The 22,727-nt window shown below is 51.0% G+C and overlaps 1 protein-coding gene across 1 annotated transcript in view; it reads right to left on the bottom strand.

Moving 5' to 3' along the window:
* Positions 1 to 5,258: 5,258 nt before the first annotated feature.
* The window catches only part of C8HXorf58 (chromosome 8 CXorf58 homolog), a 714,653-nt gene continuing 697,184 nt past the window's right edge, over positions 5,259 to 22,727 (bottom strand). Inside the window, exon 9 of the mRNA XM_085622411.1 lies at positions 5,259 to 6,922. Within this exon, the coding sequence (XP_085478537.1) occupies positions 6,737 to 6,922 (186 nt within the window). The 3' untranslated portion in view covers positions 5,259 to 6,736. The remainder of the gene's footprint in view (positions 6,923 to 22,727) is intronic.

The raw sequence follows: 22,727 nt of genomic DNA, 5'->3' as shown, positions 1-22,727 counted from the left end.
GCTCCATACGTACGCGGGTGTGGGTACGGGTCGTACTTACGCTGTTGGGGTGGGGGTACGCTCCATACGTACGCGGGTGGGTACGGGTCGTACTTACACTGTTGGGGTGGGGTACGCTCCATGCATACGGGTGGGGTAGGGTCCGTACATATCCGTCCCCACCCTATGTGATGCTTGTGCGGGCCGTACCCAGGCCTTTGCCACGTGGGTACGAGCCGTCCCGCCATTGTTGGAGTGACGTGGGTGTGGGCGTGGTTCGACTCGTACCCACGCTCTTCAGGCGTGGGTACGGGACGTACCTGTCTGGTTGTGTTGCCTGTTCGCGTCGTGACGGACTTCCGTTGTGGCGGTCGCTGGCTTATCTGGACACGCCCCCACCCCCTCGTAGTGACCAGGGCATGGGAGTCAGGTATGTCCAGGGCATGTGTGCTGTGTGACTTTGGTGGGGGGTTTGTGGCCTGCCCTGGTCCTGCCACCCCCACCCCACCCCACTTTCCCCCCTCCCTTAGTTGTTCTGACCTTCTGCGGCGTCTGCGTCGGAACCTGTAGAGGAGGTCGACTGCTATGAGGGCCGGGATGACTCGTAGGTTCGGGTCCATGTCGGTCCGTCGCGTACTGGTCCTCCTTGTTCGCGTCGTCCTGTCGCGTACTGGTCCTCCTTGTTCGCGTCGTCCTGTCTGTCCGTCGCGTACTGGTACTCCTTGTTCGCGTCGTCCTGTCGCGTACTGGTCCTCCTTGTTCGCGTCGTCCTGTCTTTCCGTCGCGTACTGGTAGTCCTTGTTCGCGTCGTCCTGATTTCCCGGCAGTTTTTGGCTGCCGGAAAATATTCACCGTGCGGGATGACGTCGGTGCGAATCGTAATTCCTGGTTCGTGAATGGCAGGCTGCGTGCGTCCCGACGTCAGGTCGGCGCTTTCCCGGTTCGCATTTGTATGTTTATTTTGTTCGGTCGGGGTTTTTTACGATTCGTACGGAAATGGTGTTCCCGTGCGAATCGTAATTCCATGTTTGTAGTTTTGTACGACCGGGTACGCGTCGGACGGAGAATATGCTCCGTCCGACGGTTCGTACCCGGTTTTTACAGGATCGTAATCGGCACCAAAGTATCCACTATAAACTCGCAGGCCGGTCTTCAAAGCGCATCCTAACTTGAATACAACAGCAGGACATAGATGAGCGCATCAACATCCCACAATGCGGAGGGGGTGGTGAATATCTCGATAGGCAGCTAAGGCTGGCAATGCAGCGGAGCAGTTGAAAAGGACAAGCCGAGGGCTGGGTGCCAATCGAGCCCGAGGAGCCGCGCTGGAAATGGGCCGGAGCCATCACCGTGAGGTGCGGGTTGCAAAAAACGCAGTTCGAGCGGCCAGAACCAGCGCTGCCGCACTACCCTGCTCCAGGAAAGGTACAGGTGCGCTAAGCATAAAGACAGGCTCCGGCAACAAGCATATGCCCGTTATGGTGGAGGCCGGCCTGGGGCCAAAGATGGTGCCAACACTCCCCGGGGGAGCCGAACAGGAGAGGTGAGATGGGCAGCCACCATGGGCAACTATACACAGCCTGTAATGAACCACGGCAGTTCGGGGTGAGCTGACCGCCTGCTTCCAGTGCTGACAATTGAAGTGGTGAAACAGCACAGGTCAATGATCCGGCGGCTGATGTGACTGGGTTCACGTAGGTGGCAGAGGCGGTGCAGACGCCCTCCCGTTGGCAAATAAGGGCACAGTTGTAATCTAAGGCTCAGCGTGCTGCCATAGTATGTTGAAACGCGTGGCAGGCAGGGTGGTTAACACCCACATATAAGGAGGCACAGAAGATAGCCTCCCCCACCCCCGTTTAAAAATAACGTGAAGAAATCGCTGGGGACAAGCAAGCAGAGGCCTCCATTGTTCGAACGCTGTTCTGATCCTTCCACACCACTTAATACACCAAGGCTGATCCGACTGCAGAGTGGCAAGCAATGTGACCAAAAGTGGTAAAAGCAGAAGTGCAGGGAGCAAGGTACAGAAAGAGCCCACACTGCACCTGAGGGTCGCTAATCAGACCTTCAGCCTCCTGCAGCGTATGGAGCGGACATTACAGCACGCCTAATGGGACGCACCTGACACAGACTATAGTGCCCATCAAAGACATAGCACATTGGCCGTGCGCTCCACCAACAATTAAAGCAACACACTGAGTGACACCACCCACCGCATAAGAACACAGTGAACACAGTCACCTGTGACCCCGTAGTGGAACTCACATGGCACATAGACGCAGTGCAATAACAATGGGCAGAACCGAGGGAAGGCAATCTAAATTGCCTTTTGAGGCCTAGAAAACTTCCCGTGGGCTGCAAGAGGACCCTGAGCGAACCGGTTCCCCCCAGATGGACCGGAGATTAATGGAAATCTCTGCTCCTCTCTATGAAAAATAGTCTCACGTCTATTGAGTCTAAAATGGACACAATGATGGGTGTGTGTAAAATAGAAAAGCATGACCATCGAATTAGAAGCAGAGAACAGGATATCGACATTGGAGGATGCCACAGATGGCAGGAGGGAATAGCTTCAACAAATGGACCAATTGCGGCCAAAAATTAAGACTTAGAGGCGCGGTCAAGGCGCAATAATATCCACGTTTTAGGGATACCCAAGAGTAAAAAACACGGGTCGCATGGAAGACTACATTGAATACATGTTGCTCGATGTGTTCGGCGCTGAAGGCTTTTTCTCCACAGATGGCTATTGAGAGGGCTCATCGGTCCCTGGGACCGCGACCCCCCCCCCGGTGCATTGCATAGGCCTATCATAGCCAGACTTCGCAGTTATCGAGACAGAGATACTGTCCTCTGGCTAGCCAGGGAAAAAAAGAAAATCAAATACGAGGGAGTCACACATGCATTTTACCCTGACTTTATGGCAACAGTGCAAGACGCTAGGAGAAAGTTTATGCTGGTAAAAAGAAAATTACAGCTAGAACAGATTGACAACGCCATGATGTATACCGCTCGCCTAAGGGTTAATCATTAAGGAAAGCAACACTTCTTACTTAACCCACAACAAGTAGAGGACTTCCTTGAGCGAATTCGTCAACGCACGTCCAAGCCAAGTCCAACCTGTTCTGCAACCCGGTCGCCGTCACCCATGTCAACACAGGACTAATGGAAGAACACTTGAAGGGAATCTCGGCAGGTACCCCTCGCTCTTCCCACTCTTCTAAACTTGTCACATTCAGATTTACAGATGCGTACATTCCGTGATAGAGAAAGTATTTATATCCAACATTTATCATATACATTGTAGTAGATCATCTATTCTTGTTCGTGAGTCCCCCTTTTTGACATTTCCATTTCCACCATTGGCGAAATACACAATTCCCATCGATACATTTTCCATCCTCCCCATTTTTTGTCCCATTTTTTGGGACAGCCTCTGGATTTATAGACAAAAGAAGAAGATGAAATAAAATACAACACCTAAAGACAAGACAACAGACCATCTGCTTATTATCTATTCTGATTGTTTATGTACAAAACTGTAATTGATTTGAATGGTGTGTGCTTCAAACCTCTAATCTGTGATAACCAATACTTCGAAGACTCTGTATGTGATGTATGAGATAACCAATACTTCGAAGACTATGTATGTGATGCATGAGATAACCAATACTTCGAAGACTCTGTATGATGTATGAGATAACCAATACTTCGAAGACTCTGTATGTGATGCATGAGATAACCAATACTTCGAAGACTCTGTATGATGTATGAGATAACCAATACTTCGAAGACTGTATGATGTATGAGATAACCAATACTTCGAAGACTTTGTATGTGATGCATGAGATAACCAAAACTTCGAAGACTATGTATGTGATGTATGAGATAACCAATACATCGAAGACTCTATATGTGATGTATGAGATAACCAATACTTCGAAGACACTGTATGTGATGTAAACAGAATGGAATGTGAGTGAATAGTGCAACAAAACATTCTCATGACAACAAAGGGATCATAGTTTTCCAGCTGTTGGAATTACATTTATATTTTTAAGGTTATTGTTTCATACTGCCAACAAAAGCCCTTCACAGAGTCCATCAATTGGGGATATTCACACTACCTGGAGAAAACTGTCACCTCTTTAACTATTGGAATACAGCAATCAAACAACTAAAAGAGTAGCCTGTTAACTTTTGACAAGTTTCAGGGGCAAGGCTGCACTCCATGTGGAGGCATTATATACCAGTCAATATGTCTGGGCTAGAAACCCATTTTGTTACAATCTGCAAACTATGCAGCAGCAGGTAGCTTATGCGGTAGGTACAGAATATGCATATTTACACGGAAAAAGCCATGGCTTCGGAATTATTTTTGGTCCTTTTGCCTCGATTAACGCTTAGTCTTTAAGCATAATCTCTCCCTCACAACTCTATAGCTCTGTCTTATTCTGACTGCCAATCTGTCTTCCTCTGTCTCTTTTTTCCAATCTCTCCTCGGCTCTGTCTCACTAATCCCAGCATTGTGGTGTAAAGGTGGGTTTCACTGCAACGCGAATACTTCGAAATAAATCCATAAGTGCGTCTATTTGTTAATATGTAAACAAATGTCACTGTCCACATTGGGCCCTTCCATGAGATAATGATCCATTTTTTCACTTCCTTTTCCAGATTGCAGTTCAGTCTGCAAAAAACACAGGTTCTGAACCAGTACTGAACCTCATGTAGACAATGTGCTGCGACTGAGTAGTGCTCTTTCTACAGTATACGCACACACTCCATCGCTTCCTCCCACGTTTACACTACTACATGTCCCCTGTCCTGTGGTAGGCACACAAAAGAGGAATGTGAGCACCAACCAGACCCTCGGCCATTATACACTCTGAAAGGCTGTGGCTGCCAGCTGTAACTCAATGCCCCATCATTCATGGCCTTCTCCTCCTAATTAGTGGTGGCGCTTTCTCTAGCAGATGCCTGTAACCCCAGAGCTCCAGAAAACCAGAGGTTCCAACTGAGAGGCAGGAAAAGGCAGCACAAACCTGTAACTATTGGGTTTTTAAGCCAAACCAGACTTTGAGCATTTTTATACAAGAGCAGGCTTTTATGCAAAGCATAATTCAAGGAGTATGAAACAAGCAACCAGGGAAACATTTGAGAGCCGACAAAGCCCTCGAACGGTGAGACACATCTTATCACACTTGAATTCATCACATAGCTTTGGCGGAACAGACATATGCAACAACAGAATCAGAGATAATGCAACGAAGGCCAGAGTTCTGTTCAGTGAATTTATTTTATGAAATACATGCTACTTTCTCGAAAATTATGTAAATGACTCGTTGTGCAAAGTTACTTGTCTGGCATGTCATGTGAAAAATGAATGCAAGTGCAGACCTTAAGTAAAAAAAGGCACACTAGATACTGGCAGGAGAGAGTGTGAAGTAGAACATGTCACTCAGCTGCAGTTTCACAGTTCCCAAACTCATGTCCTCAAAAAAGTATCCAACTGGTGACAATTGCACAAATTTGCATCTCTGAATAATGGAAGAAATATGGTTTTAATAATTCGTTAATGTGAAATAAGTGATTTTTTTCCACGGTTTGCCACGTGCAATAAAAAATGTTGTCCTCACTGACTTGTTGATCATGGATCAGGCTTTCCGTCAGAAAGTTAACAATCTGATTGGCTGTGTTGGAGCAGTGAGATGACAGGGTAAGCAGCAGTAAGAATATATGTATATGTCTGACTTATACAGCGTTGACTGAGCTACAAAGAAACAGAGCCCTAATAAGAGTCCTGAGTAGTAAAGGAGTTAGGAACAAAGGAAAGAGACGAGAGTAGAAGGAGGGGAAGTAGTGAAGCAGTGCCAGAGACCAAGAGGGGCAGATGCATGAGGATGAGAGACATACAGGGGAGGCACTGCAAGAAGTTAGAAAAAAGGTCGAGCGAAGGCAAATATAGGTGGACAGGGTAGGAAAGAGATAGAGTAAGGCGACAGAACGAGTATAAATACTGTCCGAGACCAAATTCAGTCATACCTACGAGCCTGATGCTCTGTACCATGATGCCATGAAATTGTGGGAAGGTGGTGAGGATAATATTCTTATGAGGGAGAGAAGCCCTGTTGCCCTGAGAGAAGCAACAGCCTTCAAAGCCTAGCACTACCTTCCCAGCGCTTAAAGGTTTAAAAAGGGTCGAGATATTGGGCAGGTGGCCCAATGTGAGAGAGAACAGAAGCTGGATAAGACCCATCACATTTGGCATAATGACTACTGCCATTCCAAGAATGCCACATCTTTGGACTTTTATTGGAAATTATACTATGATAAAAACTAACAGACAAATAGCATGAGTGCTGAATACTTTGGAAAAAAACAAGGACCTGTAACATGAATCAATGTTTAGTGCACCTACACGCAACTCTAGTCAAGAAGTGCGCTTTATGAGTGTTTATCTATATTTCTTTCTGTCTGGTAATTGTAGGCGTTCCCACAGTATCAATGCTATTTCTAACTAATTCCAATTCAGCATAACATGCCAAAGTCAGAAAGCAAACTAAAGCAATATTAAAATACACACACAATCAATATAGACACACACACACGCGCACGCACGCGCACACACACACACACACTTACTTACAGAGGAAGAAGCCGTTGGAAAGAGAGAGGGAAAGAAAGGGAAGAAAGGAGGAAGTGCGAGAGAGCACTAGCTAGATGAAGGGATTCATAGATCAGCCAGTGACGAAGGCAGTCAACCATCTTCGAATTTTAACTCTTGAGTCCAAGCGTACAACTTCTCTGCTTCTTCTTCCCAATCTTCATCTGACAGAATATCATGAGTATTCATTTCTTGTTCTGGTGAAGTTCCACTGCCATCGATATCTATTAACCTGAAGTTACTTTGATTTGCACGATGTACAGTCTCTGAATTTTGTCCCTGAGGATGAACAAAGATAGGATGAATAAAGATGAATCTAGCAACCTTTCAAAGGCATTTACAAGTAACTGCACATCCTTGAAATTTCAGCTATAGCCCAGGAGCTCGTTTCAATTTATAGTGAGTTAATTTTATATATTTATTTTAAATATAGAACAAAATAAAAAATGTTACAGCGCAAATATCCTAATTTAAATATTTTGAACATATTACATTTAACAAAAATAATTTTTTTGAAGTTTAATTTATATAAAAAAAAACTGACCTAAAGAAAAGAATTATACATATTTTGATTAGGTGTTCATAAATAATTAAACTGACAAATAGAATTAATCAAAAGTAATTTATTTACATTGTAATAAATTAATTACGCTGATTCTTAAATTAAAAAAGGTTATTAAATATGTTAAAATAAAATATAAATAGTTTGATTTTTTTTTTTTTTTTTTTTTTTTTAAAACCTTTATTTGTGCATATGAAAAGGACAAATACGGGCCTACAACCATCAGGCCGGCCACAAAACGGTTAAGCACTGAGACACACATTACAACCCCTGTGCGTCAATGGTCAAGATTAGCAACGATTCAGGAGTTATACACTGGAGAGAACCTTGACACCAGGGGAAGGAGAAGTAAAGGTTAATTTTAAGGTTTTCAAAATAATTTTATCGAGGAAAAAGTCAGTAGAGGATAGAACCAAGGAGATTCGAGTCCGCAAGATGGCTTCATCACACGGGAGAGCAGCAGCATCATTAAAACGGCCATAGAAAATCTCAGACAGTGAGGCGATGCAGTTATATAACAGGATAGTCACATGAGTAAATACGCACCCCTCCAAAGCCGCCCCCACTCAATCCACCCCACACCCGGACCCCGAATCGGAAACAAGTATAGCGCAGAGACATAGAAGAAAGAGGCCCATAGAACTAAAAAGAAAAGGTAAATTACCCCCCCACCCTACACCAATGCGGAGGCTACGGCCCGCCCCCCCCCCGGCATAGTGCCTGTCGCCCAATGAACCCGAAATATAGACAAGAGAGAAAGTAGGAATAGAGTAAAGAAAATAAGAAAACAAAGAAGAAAGCGGGGAGGAGCCCACGTAACCTCGGAGCACCCGAAACCACCGGCCAACTACGTCTCCACACACTGAGAACCCACTACACCCAAAGGCGGTCGTGTGAAGATAACATGTCACAACAATATAAATGAAGGCAGACAAATCGCGACGAGCGCGCACAACATATGCAGACAGTTCCAGTCCCAGTCCAGCCCATCCGTGACACCATGGTGATAGAAGTCAATCTAGCCCTGGCCCGATCGCAGGCGTAAGATTAGACTAGCCCCCACATGAAGGCCCCGCAGCCCGTGCAGACAAAGACAATATGGCCGCTTGGGAGAAGATGGAGAAGTAGAGTCACAAAATGGCCGCCGATCATCTATTGAGGTCCCCTTGTGCACCATATAAAATCCAGACCTGGCCTGTAAAGTACAGGAGTTCCACATAAAAGAAGCCTTAGGCCACCGTGAACGGTTCCTCGAGGACGTCAGGTGTCGCTCAGCTGGATACTCTTGCGGACGCGGTGAGGCAAGCAACAACAAAGCAGGCAGCAATGAACGGGGAAACAAAGTGTCCACAATTGAGCAGGAGATCGATTGATCCTGGGTGCCGGGAAAGCCAGATGCAGACACCAGTGTAGCACGGTTATACACAGTCGTTGCGTCCCCGCAAGAGGACAGAAGCACTGGCAGACCCACGTCTTGTTGGGAACAAACGGGGCGCTCACGACCCGCAGCCGACAGTATGGAGTCGAACCGCTCACTCAGCGTTTGCAAGCCGACACACAATTGCAGACGAAGGTCCCGCAGGGCAGCCAGAACGGAGCCGCATGTCAGCGGAGGCTGCGCCCCCACATCGGCAGCAATCCGGGACGGCACTGTGGAGCTGGAGTCTGGTAGAGGGAGGGCGAAGCGGGCAGCGGGCGAGACCGGAGCATCGCCCCCCAGCAGCGAGCAGGCAATCAACGCCATGTTTTACCGCTGAACGGTACAGTGGCCAGGGGGGGGGTCGTAACAAGGAGGCAATTCCACGCAGGTCTGCGCCGCAACAGGTGAAAGCCAACAGTCGCTTCCCCTCCCTCGGACTCTCTTTGCAGCCGACTAGGCAATAGAAGAAGGGGGTCCGCAGCCTTCCACAGCGCGGGCCACAGAGCGAAGAAGGAGACCCGCCACACCGGGGCTTACCCTATAACTCCAGCCCGTCAGGTGAAAGGTGAAGGAGGTGTCCAGGCGTCTCTCCCCCGGCTCATCTGGCGACAATCCGTGGTGTGAGGCGGGATCGGGGCCGCGGGGCTCAGATTTGCGCCGGGGGTCCAGTGACTGCGGAGCTTCCAGGGGGCCGGCCAAGGCCACAATGGAGCAGGGGTCCAGCGCGGAGAACAAAGGCACCAAGAACTCCGGCATCCGGGCGGGCTCAGACTCCGGGAAAGCGGCGGCGCGGTCAGCGCGTCGTCGCGCACGTTACACCTCGAAAATCGGCCAGGATAGGAATCAGGATGATAGTCCGAGGCCAAGGGCCGGCGGAGCCGGGCGCTCAAGCGTCTGCTCCGGTCGCCATCTTGGCTCCTCCCCCAATAGTTTGATTTTTGACGTGAAATTTTTAACATGAAATGTATATTTTTAACTCTTTTAAATACTTTAATTTTCGTTAACAATATTTCCTGTGGGGCGCTAGTTTGAGTCCCTACAGTGATTATTTTCTAACTGAGGATGTGGCAGCATCAGTTGTTGGCCTTGTGTGATGCTGGATGTACCACTGCTCCCTTTTGGCTGTAGTAACTTACACCTGTAAATGTGGCTCCACCCTCGGTTTCAGAGGGTGGAGGCATGCAAATCTACACTTTTGATTCATTTTACCCTTATAAATGCCAAATAGCCAAAAGCAGTTAAGCTACTCAAAACTGTAAGAGTAAACGTACATGTGTAAAATACTCACAGTTACCTTTGTAAACAGCCCCTGAAGTCTGTAACACAAACTGTGTGATCAGGTTTGTGGGTAAATACACACTCTAAGAGGGGACTACTGTTAACCAAGCCAATTCCATACAGAAGTGATATAAATAAAGTGTGCAAGAACCATTATAGATACCACCGGAAATACAGGAGAAAAATACTCAGACTAAGAAATTCTCAGAAGTGGCGCAAACAGTAGGGCACCATCTATACAAATATTGCGTTGGACTATGAAATAGTTATAGTAAGCAGCATGGGGCCAGTGGTATCTGTACAATCACAAAGCTCTTTCTCTCTGGAAGTGACTGGAAATAACAGTGGCTCCCTGGAACTACATCCCAATTTTAGCACCACCTTGAGATCAGCAGCAGTAACGTCTGGAGAACCAAGCACCGGAGGCACACTAAAAATGCCTCAGGTGAATGGATGGTCAATTCCTCCTCTAAAACTCATTTACTATCCATTTAATCTGGAACACTGGGAAAAGATAAACACTAAAAGCAGTGGTGGCTGGTGAACTTTGAATGTAGTGAAGCGTAAAACACTTCTTTGATTTGGACTTTGTGAGAGAGCAAAGCGGGAAAGGTAAACTTATTGAGGGTTTAGGAAGTCGACCCCCTAAGAAAATTTCAGTAAAACAGAGCCATATAAAACATTTTACATCACGATTTTCTCATATGTTGACTGAAAAATCTAGTATTGTTAAAGTATCGTGGGGGGGGGGGGGGATAAAAATGAAATATTTCAATGCTATTGATTGGTTGCCAGGCAATGCGGGTTCAGATTTACCCTTCATCGGAAAACACTGAAAAAGTAATCGCAAAACAATCGATTTTCACCATAATGCCCCTTAAGTTGTGCTAAATGTCTATATTTTCCAGGCAGTAATGCAAGGTCGCATCATTTTTCAAAATATATATGGCATCTTTCTTCACTTTACTTTTCCACTCATCCTCTTCCATGAATATTCTGTGGTATGTATTATGACTGAGTATCTACATGGACGACAGTGATAATCTGACAAGCTCATAGGACAATGCTATTGGATATTATATAGAGATCACACTCAGACAGCAGACCAGCTATAGCCAAGCCCCAGTCCGAATCGCGACAGCGTCGTCACCAGGTACCCCCATTCCAGACAATCGAAGGCTTTCTCCAGGTCCAAGACCAGACAACCTGCTCTGGGCCAGTGCCGGGTACTCTCCGCCATTACTCGAAAAAACCGCCGCAAATTAAGAGAGGTGCTGCGTTTGGGCACAAAGCCATTTTGGTCACCGTGCACCAGCGTGGGCACCACTGGCGCCAGCCTCTCCGCCAGTATCTTCACCAGGATTTTATAGTCTGTATTGAGCAGGGCGAGCGGGCGATAGGACCCCAGCTGAGTGGCGTCTCAGCCAGGCTTAGGCAGGGAGATCAGATAGGCCTCCTTCATCGACTCTGGTAGAGTGCCGTTCTCTAGGCCGGTCAGTTAAAGGCTGTGGAGTTTTGGTATCAATGACTCTCGGTAAGATTTGTAGTATTCCGCCGGAAGCCCGTCCGGCCCCGGCGCCTTCCCCGTAGCTAGAGAGGAGATGGCATCCCCTATCTCGTCTATTGTGGGGGGGCACTCCAGGGATGCATGATGCTCCTCTGGGACCTCGGGTAATTCCACAGTTTCCAAGAACTCATCCAAGTCACACGCTCGCCTCCTTCCCGTTGACCGGTATAGAGAGGTATAGTGCGCCGTGAACGCCTGGTGGATTTCCCATTGTGTATGGACCAGTGTGCCATCAGGACCAGCAATGGCACCTATTGGGGCACGAGCAGTCTCCTGTCGAATCAGCCAGGCCAGGAGTCGCCCGGCCCTATCTGACGCAGCGTGCACCCGGGCCGAGTGAGCCGCATAATTGACGCAGCGTAGCCGGTCCACTAGTTCGGCATGGCGTGCCCGGAGTTCCAGTAAGCGACTCGAGTCCGTACCCCCACCCTCCCCACGTAATTCGCATGAGAGGAGGCGGGACACCAGGGCAGCAAGAGCACTCGCCAGCTGCTTTCGAATATTCCATGTCTCGCCTAAACAGTGCCCCCTAATATACACTTTATGGGCGTCCCATTCTATCAGTTCACTATCAGTGGAGCTCTCATTAAGGTCAAAATATTGTTCGATCGCTGTGCCCAGGGAGGCACGGAACTCCGAGTCTTCCAGGGCCACCGTCTGAAGGCGCCATGTCGGAACCGGAGGTCTATCAGGCTGCCACCGAAGCCCCAGGATGAGGGGATTGTGGTCCGAGTGCGTCCGGCCCATGTATTCCGCACGAATCACCCACGGAAGCACCGAATGGGTGCCCACCACCCTGTCTAACCGGACATGGAGGCCGTGAACCGCTGAGTAGTATGAATACACGTGGTCGTCCGGGTGGACGTTCCGCCACAGGTCAATCAGAGTCCAATGTGACAACCAGGTGGCCAGGGCTCTGGCGTTCGACCCCACCTGTGTGCCCCGCAGGGGCGGGAAGGACCGGTCCATGTGTACATCAAGTACGGAATTAAAGTCTCCCCCCAGGAGCCAGGGAAGGCCAGCGTATGGCGACAGTACCGCCGACAGACTGGCCAGGTAGGAGGACTGTTCTACATTCGGCGCATAGAGGGACCCCAGTAGCACTTGCTGCCCATCAATTCTCCCGTGTACTAGGGTGTACCTCCCACCTGGGTCTACCAGCGCCTCCAAACAGACAAACGGGGTTCCCGCCCTCACCCATATCAGCGTGCCTCTAGCGTGTGCCGAACATGTAGTGCCATACACCTGCCCCCTCCAGCGCACGCGCAACCTGCCCAGTTCCCTCGGCGTCATGTGTGTTTCCTGCAGGAGAGCTATGGCCACTGCGTGTCGCTGCATGTATGCATAGACTGAGTATCTACGCACCAGCGTATGCATACCTCGAACATTCCATGTGACTACATTTGTAACGGCCATGCGGAAACCCTAAGTGTAAGTCTGTGGCGGGGGCTAGGGACGCCCCTCCAGGGCGAGGAGCAGTGGGCCTTCACTTGACTATTTAGTGAGCTGCAATGAAAACCCATCAAAACAACAATGCACAAACATAGAACCGTGTGCATAAACAAGCCAAACAGGCCAAAGTAACCGCCAGGGCAAACCCCTCAACGGGTATTTGTCCAAACCATGAGGCAATGCTCACAAAGCTTAACTAAGCCCAATTGTGGCTAATGGGGCAGGCGAGTGGTAGTCGCCGCGCGTGGGTGCTCCCCTACAAAGGTGCCTGTGTATATGTGGTGCAAGGGACTCCCGTACCCGTGGCGCAGCGCAAGCCCGGGGAGTGTATGACCCCCGCGCCATAACCTTACGGGTGCGAACATACGTCGTCACAGGTGCCCACCCCGCTGCAGAGGAACATGAGCCCGGCCGCCTCCCCATCTCCCCTACCCTGCCGACCCCCCAGAGATCCAAGAACTAGTCCCCTCCTGTCCATATCTCACCACTCCGTTGACCACATGGGCATGGACCAAGAGATGTCAATCGTCGGGCTTCAGAACCCGCCTCTGGGGATTACACTTTGCGATGAACCCAGCCTCCCCCTTGCACACGCACTACATTACTTGGTCCGATGTGTGTGGGGTGACCAGTGGCAGCAGCTGGTCATCCGAGATCACGGTGGACGGGGAAGATGAGCCGCTGGTCACAGGGTCACCCCGCTCCCGGGCAGCCTCTCCTCTCTTACTGTCCGGGGACCCGAGAGTGGCCACCGCTGCCAATGCTTCTTGTCTTTCCATTCTACTCCTCTCCCCCAGTCCCCGTCACTCCTCTCGCCGGTGTCCTTTCCCCTTGCTGTCTCCAAACTCTGCGGTCGCTGGCCATTACTGCGCCCAGTTTCTTCCAACCAGGCCCAGACCTCGGATGGGGTATCGAAAAAGCGGGTGCCATCAGTGGTAACCACCCGCAGACGTGAGGGGAACAGTAGGGCATACGATATCTCCAGCTCAAGCAGGCGGCGCTTTACCGCCAGATAGTTGCTGCGGCGCTTCTGCACCAAGGCGGTATAGTCCGGGAAGAATTGCACCTGCCCACTTCCAACGGTGATGTCATCAATCCTCCTGGTCTCGCGGAGCACCACATCTCTGTCCCGGTAGTTAAGGAGCTTAAACAGGAAGGGCCGATGTCGAGACCCTGGGCTGGGCCTCAGCGTTGGAACCCTGTGAGCTCGTTCTACTACTAAGTGTGGCGAGAGTTTCTCAGGTCCTATCAAATTGCGCAGCCATTCTTCCACATAGTGCTCCGGCTGTCACCCCTCCTCGCCCTCTGGCAGGCCACTCACACATTGTTGCGTCGAGAACGCCCTTCGGCATCATCCACGCGATCTTCCAAGGCATGGACGCGGTCAATTAAGTCTTGGAGGGCGGCTGTGTGGGTGTTTACGACAGGTTGCACTTCCTGAAGAGTTTGCCCCTGCAGAGTCACCTTGTCCGCCAACTTGCGGTGGTCCGCGTGGAGCAGGGTGAAGTCGACCGTGACCTTATTGATGCGGGCCTCCAGCGATGATCTCGTCTGCTCGAGCGAGGAGCCGATCCGCTCCACTGCGGCCAGCACCGAATCCAGCTTAGCTGCCAGCAGCTCAGTGTGCGGGGTCGCGCCAGGGTCTCCAGGCGCCAGGACGTGGCCCGGGTTGGCAGCCGGTGCCGGGCTGTCCCTCGGGGCGTTGCGCAGCCGGCCCATGACCAGCTGCTGCGCAGTGGGCATCCGCCCGCAGTCCAGGTAACCAGTGCACAAGCCTAGCCCAGCCGCAGCGGGTCTCCTCCCCAAAGCCGCCGTCATCTCAGGCCCACTGCCACACTCACGGATCCGCAGCGCCAAAAGGGGGGGAAATGTCCAATACCAACTTGGGCAGCTGGGCGGCCTCCGGTTGGGTGATGTATTCCTCGACTTTCCCGGGACACAGGACCGCCGCGGCCCCTGACGGCCGCCCACTATGCTCCTCCGTGGTCCTCCGTGATCCCGCTCCCTCACGCATGGACCTCCACGCCCAGGGACCCGCGCTCTGCCGGCGCCTCACCTTGCGGCGAGGCACAGCTGGGGCCCCCGCTCCACTGCCTGCGGATGGGCGCCGGGATACTGCCAGTCAGCCTCCAGCAATGACCCGTCGCAGGTCGTCTCACTCCCAGCGCCTGCAGTGTGGGTGACAGCAAAATGGCCGCCATCTGTGGGCTCCGCGCAGCGCCCCACGTTCTGGTCTCCCCGTTACCTCCACAGCACTCCCTCGCGGGGGTCGAGCGTCCATGGGCGCAGGTACTACCGGGCCCACGTCGTTCCTCTCGTCCGCCGCCGTCTCCGCGGGGTAGGCAGCCGGGCGCCGCACCAAGGAGCACGTCTCCTCTCCCTCCACATCAAAGAGACCATGCACTGGTGAGGTCAGGACCGCAGAGCGCCTCCGACTGGAGCGTTAGGTGTATCCCACTCCCGTCATGCCCAGCCAATAAGTCCTCCGTCCAGAGCCGACTGCCTCCAGCACCCTCAGCGCGGGTCTCCGCCCGCTCCACTTATCGCCCAGGTGCCGGCATATCACGGCGTGCGTATAGGGCACAGACCTCTGCAGATCCGCCGCGTCCCTTCAGGGTCACGATCGCCGCTGCGCCGCCATGTCGCCACTTCCGGCGTCTCAACCGCCGCGGCCCAGGGAGCACTCAGCAAGCCGCGGTGTGCAGTCGGGCGCACGGCCGTCAGCGGAGCTCCAGCCCCACCCCGCAGCTGCCGGTCTTAGCTCGCAGACGGCCGCGGGTCTCCGCTCAGTCACTGCGCGTGCCGATCGTCACGCCGATGTGTTGGGGGGTGAGTGTGCCACCGCTACCCCGGCTCACAGCACCCAGGAGGGGCCCCTTGCAGGAGAAATCTCAGGATAAGGGCACCGACGAGACGGAGCTCTACAGGTTTGCGGCCATCTTGGTCGCGCGTCAAGCCACGCCCCATGTGGCATGTCCTGATAGTGAAATACTGCCAATTTCGTTTTTCACTATTGCACGGCTATCTGGTCCCATAGGCCAGAATGGGGAGTTAGCTTATAACATCTTATAAACATAACTGACCCCAGGAACAAGGTGGGAAAATAAAGTGTAGTATGTCTGAACTCAGAATGTTAAGGAGCATCTTTTAGTGAGGATGATTTCTACATTCTGTGTTTGAAAATACCACTTTTAGAAAGTAGGTACTTTCTTGCCTAACCATCCAGTGTGCCTCTGCTAGGTTTGTGTATTGCATGTCTGGCTTTTGGATGACAGGGGGCTGGAGAGGGCTGTGGCTCCCGAAGTCTGATGAGTCAGGGCCAGGCTGAATAGGTTGGGTCTGCATTTGGAGAGGTGGGAGGAGTAACATCTTCACCTGAATAGGGCTGTGCCTGCCTTCCACAATGATGGCTCTGCCCCCCTGTGGTGTGTCTGAAGCCAGGGCTCACACTGACAAAGGAGGTTGTTGTGCACTTGCAAAGTGCCCCACAGAACTAGTTTTGGCTGGGTACAGACACTCTCTGCTTCAGAGAACAAAGGATTTTGGTGTATAAAAAGAGGGGCTCAGACCCCAGACTTTTAGATCACTTCTGGGAATCAAGAGAAACCTTTGCCAAGGAGAAGAGCCAGAGAAGCTGAGGAGGAATACTGCCCTTGTGCTGTTGCTGTCTGGGGTTGGCCTGCAGTGGCTGCTTGCTGGCAAGGAAAGGAGAAAAGGACTTTCCTGTTTGCTTTGTCATCTTGAGGAAGATCTCCAAGGGCTTGAAACTGAGCTTGCTTCCTGTTCTAAAGTCTCAGGGTTGCAAAGACTTCAACACCAGCTCTCCTGAATTTCCTTGTTGGGAATTCCAACCTGCAAAGAGGTGCCTGCTGCTGTTTAGGACCTCTGGAGACTATTTGTTGCTGGGACCTGGGAAATCAACGCAACGCCGAAGAAGCGTGTCGCATCCGGCTTGGTTTCCAGACGCATCTCCCAAGAAACCTGTCGGAGCACCTGGTGCGGCTCGAGAAATCGCCGCCGCCACACCGAACCCAACACAAGCCTGCTGTGCAGCTCCACAAAGACACACATCGTACCGGATCGACGCATTGCGGCGCCAAAGTCTGTTGCATCGCTTGGGGTTCACAGTAAGAAACAGACGCATAAACTCCCCACACAGTAAGGAACTGACGCATCACCTCCCCTGTGTCGCAGTAAGGAACAGACGCATCCCCTTCCCTAAGTGCAAGGAACAGAAGCATCGCCTTCCCTGCGGCCATTTTGTTTGCTTTGCATGTCACAGCTAAGGTACTTTTGAGAAAAGTGTCGCATTTACAACTTGCATTGAACTGAACTATTTCTACCATTTGAAAGCCTTATTTTTAATACTGTATTGTGGATTTTTGTTGCTTGGCCTTGTTTTGGTTTAGATAAAGATTACTTATTTTTCTAAACTGTTGTGGTGTCAATTTGTAGTGTTTTCACTGTATTACTTTATGTGTTTACAAATACTTTACACACTACCTCTGAGATAAGCCTGTCTGCTAGTGCCAAGCTACCAAGGGGGTGAGCAGGGGTTATTTTAGGAGTGTATCCCCCTTACCCTGACTAGAAGCAAGAGTCCCTATTTGGACAAAGGTACCTACCTCTGCCAACTAGAGACCCCCATTTCTAACATTGGTGGCAGCAGTGGGATTCAAACCCACGCCTCCGAAGAGATTGGAGGACAGGGAGAAAAGCAGACTGCATGAGATGGAGCTGCTAAGCTCAAACTGGGGAGCCAGGATGACTTAGAGCATGGGTACTCACAAACATTTTCCCGGGGGCCGCACAGTTTGGTCATTAGGGTAACCGAGGGCCACACTGATGCCAGCGGGGGTGTAAAGTTGGTGTAGGGGAAGCAAAGCATGTATATTTAGTGGCTGAACGAAATTGCGCAATGTGAAACCAGAAAACCTGGGATGAATCCCGGCCTCTCTACTTGACCAAATTGTGTGACCCTGGGCAATTGTTTTATTTTAATTTCCCTTCTTCATTATCATACAAGAGGAACTTGAAATACATTACTTAAGGATGCGTGCTGTTCGAAACCATCTCCTGTGCTTGGATCCAATCACTAATAGCATTGTTGTCAGGGTGGGGAGGGGCAGCATGGACGTTTCTAAATTCATGTTTGAAAACCATCACTTTAAAATATTAGTTCGGAATGCACTGCTATAATTTGATTTACTAAGGTGAAATAGTTCTACAGGTCAATTAAAGACAGTTTTTGGATTTTTAAAAGACAATCGTATTTTTACACCTTTGCTGTCTTTAAAAATGAAGGTGTTTCAAAAGTTAAGGGCCTCGTGACTGCCTTTCCCTAAGTGCAATTAACCTTCAAATAAGTTATTGCTGTATATTTAAAAATGTTCTTCATTTTAGTGCAGAGTCGAGTAAACAGCAGCCCAGAGCTGCCGCTGCCCAGGGGGCCGCATGTTAAGGTCAGGAGGGCCGCGTGTGGCCCCCGGGCCGTACTTTGAGTCTCTCTGACTTAGAGAATAAGAAATTGGAGTTGGAGAGCAAGAGATTGGCCATGAAGGAAAAGAAGATGCTTTCAGAGCATGAGAGAGTGTTGATAGAGCAAGAGCTGAAAGCAAAGAGCTTAGAGATCTCTCCCTCTGGTGGCAGCACACCGTCAGTGCCTGTAGAAGGAACAGTATATATTCCCAATGATGTCATTAAGAATTTCATGAAGCATGAGGACATTGGGCAGTGGTTTAAGGCCTATGAAGTAGCGATGAAGTCCCACCGGGTCCCTAAGAAAGATTGGGGAGCGGGGTTGTGGGGCCGCTTCATGGGTGAAGGAAGGGAAACCTTGCTAGCATTGCCCCCTGAGGATCAGGTGTCCTATGCCCCCATGAAGGAAGCCTTAGTAAACAGGTTTGGGTTGACCTCACAGCTCATAGGCAGAAATTTAGAAATTGCAAGAAGCTGGAGTCTAGCACCTGGGTGGAATATGTGTCTTTTTTTTTACAGAGCGTTGGATAGTTGGGTGAAGGGTAGCAAGGCAAATGATTTTCAAGAGCTCTATGATTTGATTGCATGGGAGCGCTTGTCCAGTAGTTTTTTTCCAGAACTACGCCAGCACCTGATTGATAGTAAGCTGGCTGACCTCAGGAAGCTTGCTGTGGAGGCGGACCGCTGGGTCAGTACCCAGGTCCACATGTGTCTTGTGGGAGACTCCGCCAAAGGTGGGCAGGGTCCCCAGCAGAAGAGTGGGGGGGACAAAGGTAAACAGGAGGAGTTCCAAAAAGGGCCCCAAAGTAATTCCCAAGGGAACCAAGGTAAGCGTTCCCAGCCTCCTGCTGACAAAAGGCAGAGGGTCCCGCCAGGTAAGCCTGTGCAGAAGGGTCCCAAGACCTGTTTTAGCTGTGGACAGGTGGGTCACTTCCAAGGAAGTCCCAAGTGTCCCAAAACAGTGACCACTGTACCCACTGGTGCACCGCCCTGGGAAATGGCTAGTTAGCCTTGGGGGAGGAGATGGGTGCCCAAGGTGGGTGGGGTGCCACAGAGATACCCCTGGTCTCTTTAGGAGACAGCGAGATGGTCCCCAGAGCTCATCTGCCTGATAGCACAAAAAAGTACCGGCAGTGAGTACCATTAATGGCCATAGTGTGGAGGCTTTGAGACACCGGAACCAGTGCTGTCAGTTGTCGGCTGGTGTCTGAAGAGCAGGTGGTCCCCGACACGTTCTACCCAGTAGATGCCGCTGACAACTCACAGTGCCTCTCTAAAGTGGCACAGGTTCCCTTTGAGTGGGGGGGGGGGGGTAGACTCCGGTACCTTGAAAGTAGCTGTGAGGCCAGCCATGGCTGTTGACTGTCGGCTAGGCAATGATTTGGAGAGCTCCCTTTGGGCGAAGGTGGAGCGGAGGACTCATTTAGAGATGCTGGGCCTGCCTGTGTGAGCGTGTGTGACCACTCGGTCAATGGCAGCCAGTACGGGCATTCAAGAGGACCTGGAGCCTGAAAGAGTGGACCAGGTGCCTGCCAGGAAGAGAAGAGGCAGGGGGAGCGGGAGCGGGAAACCGGCCCCCGAAGTTCCCACGGTCCAGGAGGAGGTAGACCCTGAGGGGGATGCCCTGGAACCTACAGAGGAACAAGTGGCTGAACTGGGGGACCTGCCTGAGATGACCCATTGGCAGCAGGAAGGAGGCCCCTCCAGGGAAGAGTTCTGCGAGGAGCAGAAGAAGTGCCCTTTTCTTGTGGGTTTGCGGCAACAGGCTGCGAATCAGGCAGCAGGTGATCAGTCTGGATCACATTGGATTTACTGGGAGAATGGTCTCCAGTATAGTGAGCCTAAGGTTGCTGAGTCTGGGTCAGCCTGTGTGCTGGTGGTACCCCAGTGCTTCAGAGCCTTCCTAGTGGGTCTGGCTCATGATGTGCCTTTAGCAGGACATTTGGGGCAAGACAAGACCTTTGAAAGGCTTGTCACCCACTTTTACTGGCCCCAAATGCGCAAGAGTTCAGAAACTCATTGTAGGACTTGTCAGACTTGCCAGGCAAGTGGTAAGAGTGGGAGGAAGCAAAAGGCTCCTCTCCAACCTTTCCCTGTGGTCAGCACCCCCTTTGAAAGGCTGGGCATTGACATTGTGGGGCCTCTGGATCCCAACACAGCGCCAAGGGCAACAGGTTCAACCTGTTTTTGGTGGACCATGCTACCCGGTACCCGGAAGCCATCCCTTTCCGGACTGTGACGGCCCCCATGGTGGGTCGTGCATTGATGTGAATATTCTCCTGTGTGGGGTTTCCCAGAGAGGTGGCATCACACCGTGGTACCACCTTCATATCTAAGTATTTGAAGTCCCTGTGGCAGGAGTGTGGTGTAACCTATAAGTTCACCACTCCTTACCACCCCCAAGGTAATGGGCTGGTTGAGAGATTCAACCGGACCCTGAAGGGCATGATTATGGATCTTGAGGAGCCCATGAGGCGTAAGTGGGACGTGCTTTTGCCATGCCTTCTGTTTGCTTACAGGGAGGTGCCTCAGAAGTCCTTAGGGTTCAGTCCCTTTGAACTGCTGTACAGCCATTCTGTGAGAGGAACTCTGAGTTTGATGAAAGAAGGCTGGGAGAAAGCTCCCAGTAAACCTCCCCAGGATGTATATAGCTACATGCTGGCCTTCAGAACCAGACTAGGTGCTTCAGACAACTCGCCTAGGTGAATCTGGAAGCCAGGCAGGAGGAGATGAAACGCTGGTATGAGCAGAATGCCACTCTGATCGAGTTTCAGCCTGGATAAAAGGTTTGGGTCATGGCCCCAGTGGAGTCTTGTGCACTCCAAGATAAGTGGACCGGACCATTTGAGGTGGTGGAGCGCAAGAGCAACGTCACCTACGTGGTGGACTTGCAATCTCCCAGGAACACATTGCGAGTCCTGCATGTGAACCGCCTGAAGCCCCACTTGGAGAGGTCCGAAGTGGGCATGCTCCTAGCAACAGATGCTGGGATGGAAGAGGAGACTGAGCCTCTTCCTGACCTCCTGTCTGCAAAGGAGCAAGATGGGTCAGTGGAGGGTGTGAACTTCTCTAACTTCATGACCCCTGAGCAGCAGAGTGACTGTCGCAAACTGTTGGGACAGTTTCCTGACCTGTTCTCTCTGACCCCCGGTGTCACTCAGTGGTGCGTCCATGATGTGCACACTGGGGACAGTCCTCCAGTAAAACATAACATTTACAGAGTGACTGACAGGGTCATAGCTTGCATCAAGGAGGAGGTCTCCAAGATGTTAGCACTAGGGGTGGTTGAGCTCTCAGACAGCCCTTGGGCCAGCCCAGAGGTCTTGGTCCCGAAGGCTGCCGCACCCGGTGCCATACCCGAACTCCGGTTCTGCGTGGACTACCGAGGGCTCAATTCAGTCACCAGGACTGACGCGCACCCCATCCGCAGAGCTGAGGAGCTCATCGATCGGTTGGGGGCTGCCCGGTACCTCAGTACGTTTGACTTAACGTCTGGGTACTGGCAGATCGCCTTAACTGATGGGGCAAGAGATAGGTCAGCATTCTCCACACCAGATGGGCACTACCAATTTCGGGTGATGCCCTTTGGGATGAAGAATGATCCTGCCACGTTTCAGAGGTTGGTCAACCAGGTGTTGGCTGAACTGGAAGATTTCAGTGCCGCCTACCTGGATGACATCGCAGTGTTCAGTGCCACTTGGGAGGAACATCTGCACCACCTCTGGGAAGTGTTGAAGGCGCTGCAGAGGGCAGGCCTCACGATCAAGGCCAGCAAGTGCCAGATCGGGCAGGGTTATGTGGTGTACTTGGGACACCAGGTTGGGAGCGGCCAGGTGGCGCCCCTACAGCCCAAAATTGATACCATCCTCGCTTGGGAACCCCCCAAGACCCAGACACAGGTGAGAGCCTTTTTAGGACTCACAGGGTATTACAGGAGGTTTGTCAAGGGGTATGGCAGCATTGTTGCACCCTTCACAGAGCTGACCTCCAGGAAGCAGCCCAAGAAAGTGAACTGGACTGATGCCTGCCAGAAAGCTTTTGATGCCCTGAAATCTGCCATGTGCCTGGCACCCATACTTCAGGCGCCCAACCTCTCAAGGGAATTCATTGTGCAGAGAGATGCTTTACAGCATGGTGTGGGGGCTGTGCTTTCACAGTTGAACGAAGAGGGCCTAGACCAACCCGTAGTGAGGCATTTGCTGTGGTATGGGTACTGAAGAAGTTGAGACCATACTTGTTTGGGACTCACTTCCAGGTTCAGACAGACCACAGGCCCCTCAGATGGTTTATTCAGATTAGGTGAGAATCCAAAACTGTTAACATAACA

The sequence above is a fragment of the Triturus cristatus genome, chromosome 8 (genome assembly GCF_964204655.1).
Source record: "Triturus cristatus chromosome 8, aTriCri1.1, whole genome shotgun sequence".
NCBI lineage: Eukaryota > Metazoa > Chordata > Amphibia > Caudata > Salamandridae > Triturus > Triturus cristatus.
Note: the sequence above shows the minus strand (reverse complement) of the source record. Positions and strands in the feature narration are given on the sequence as shown.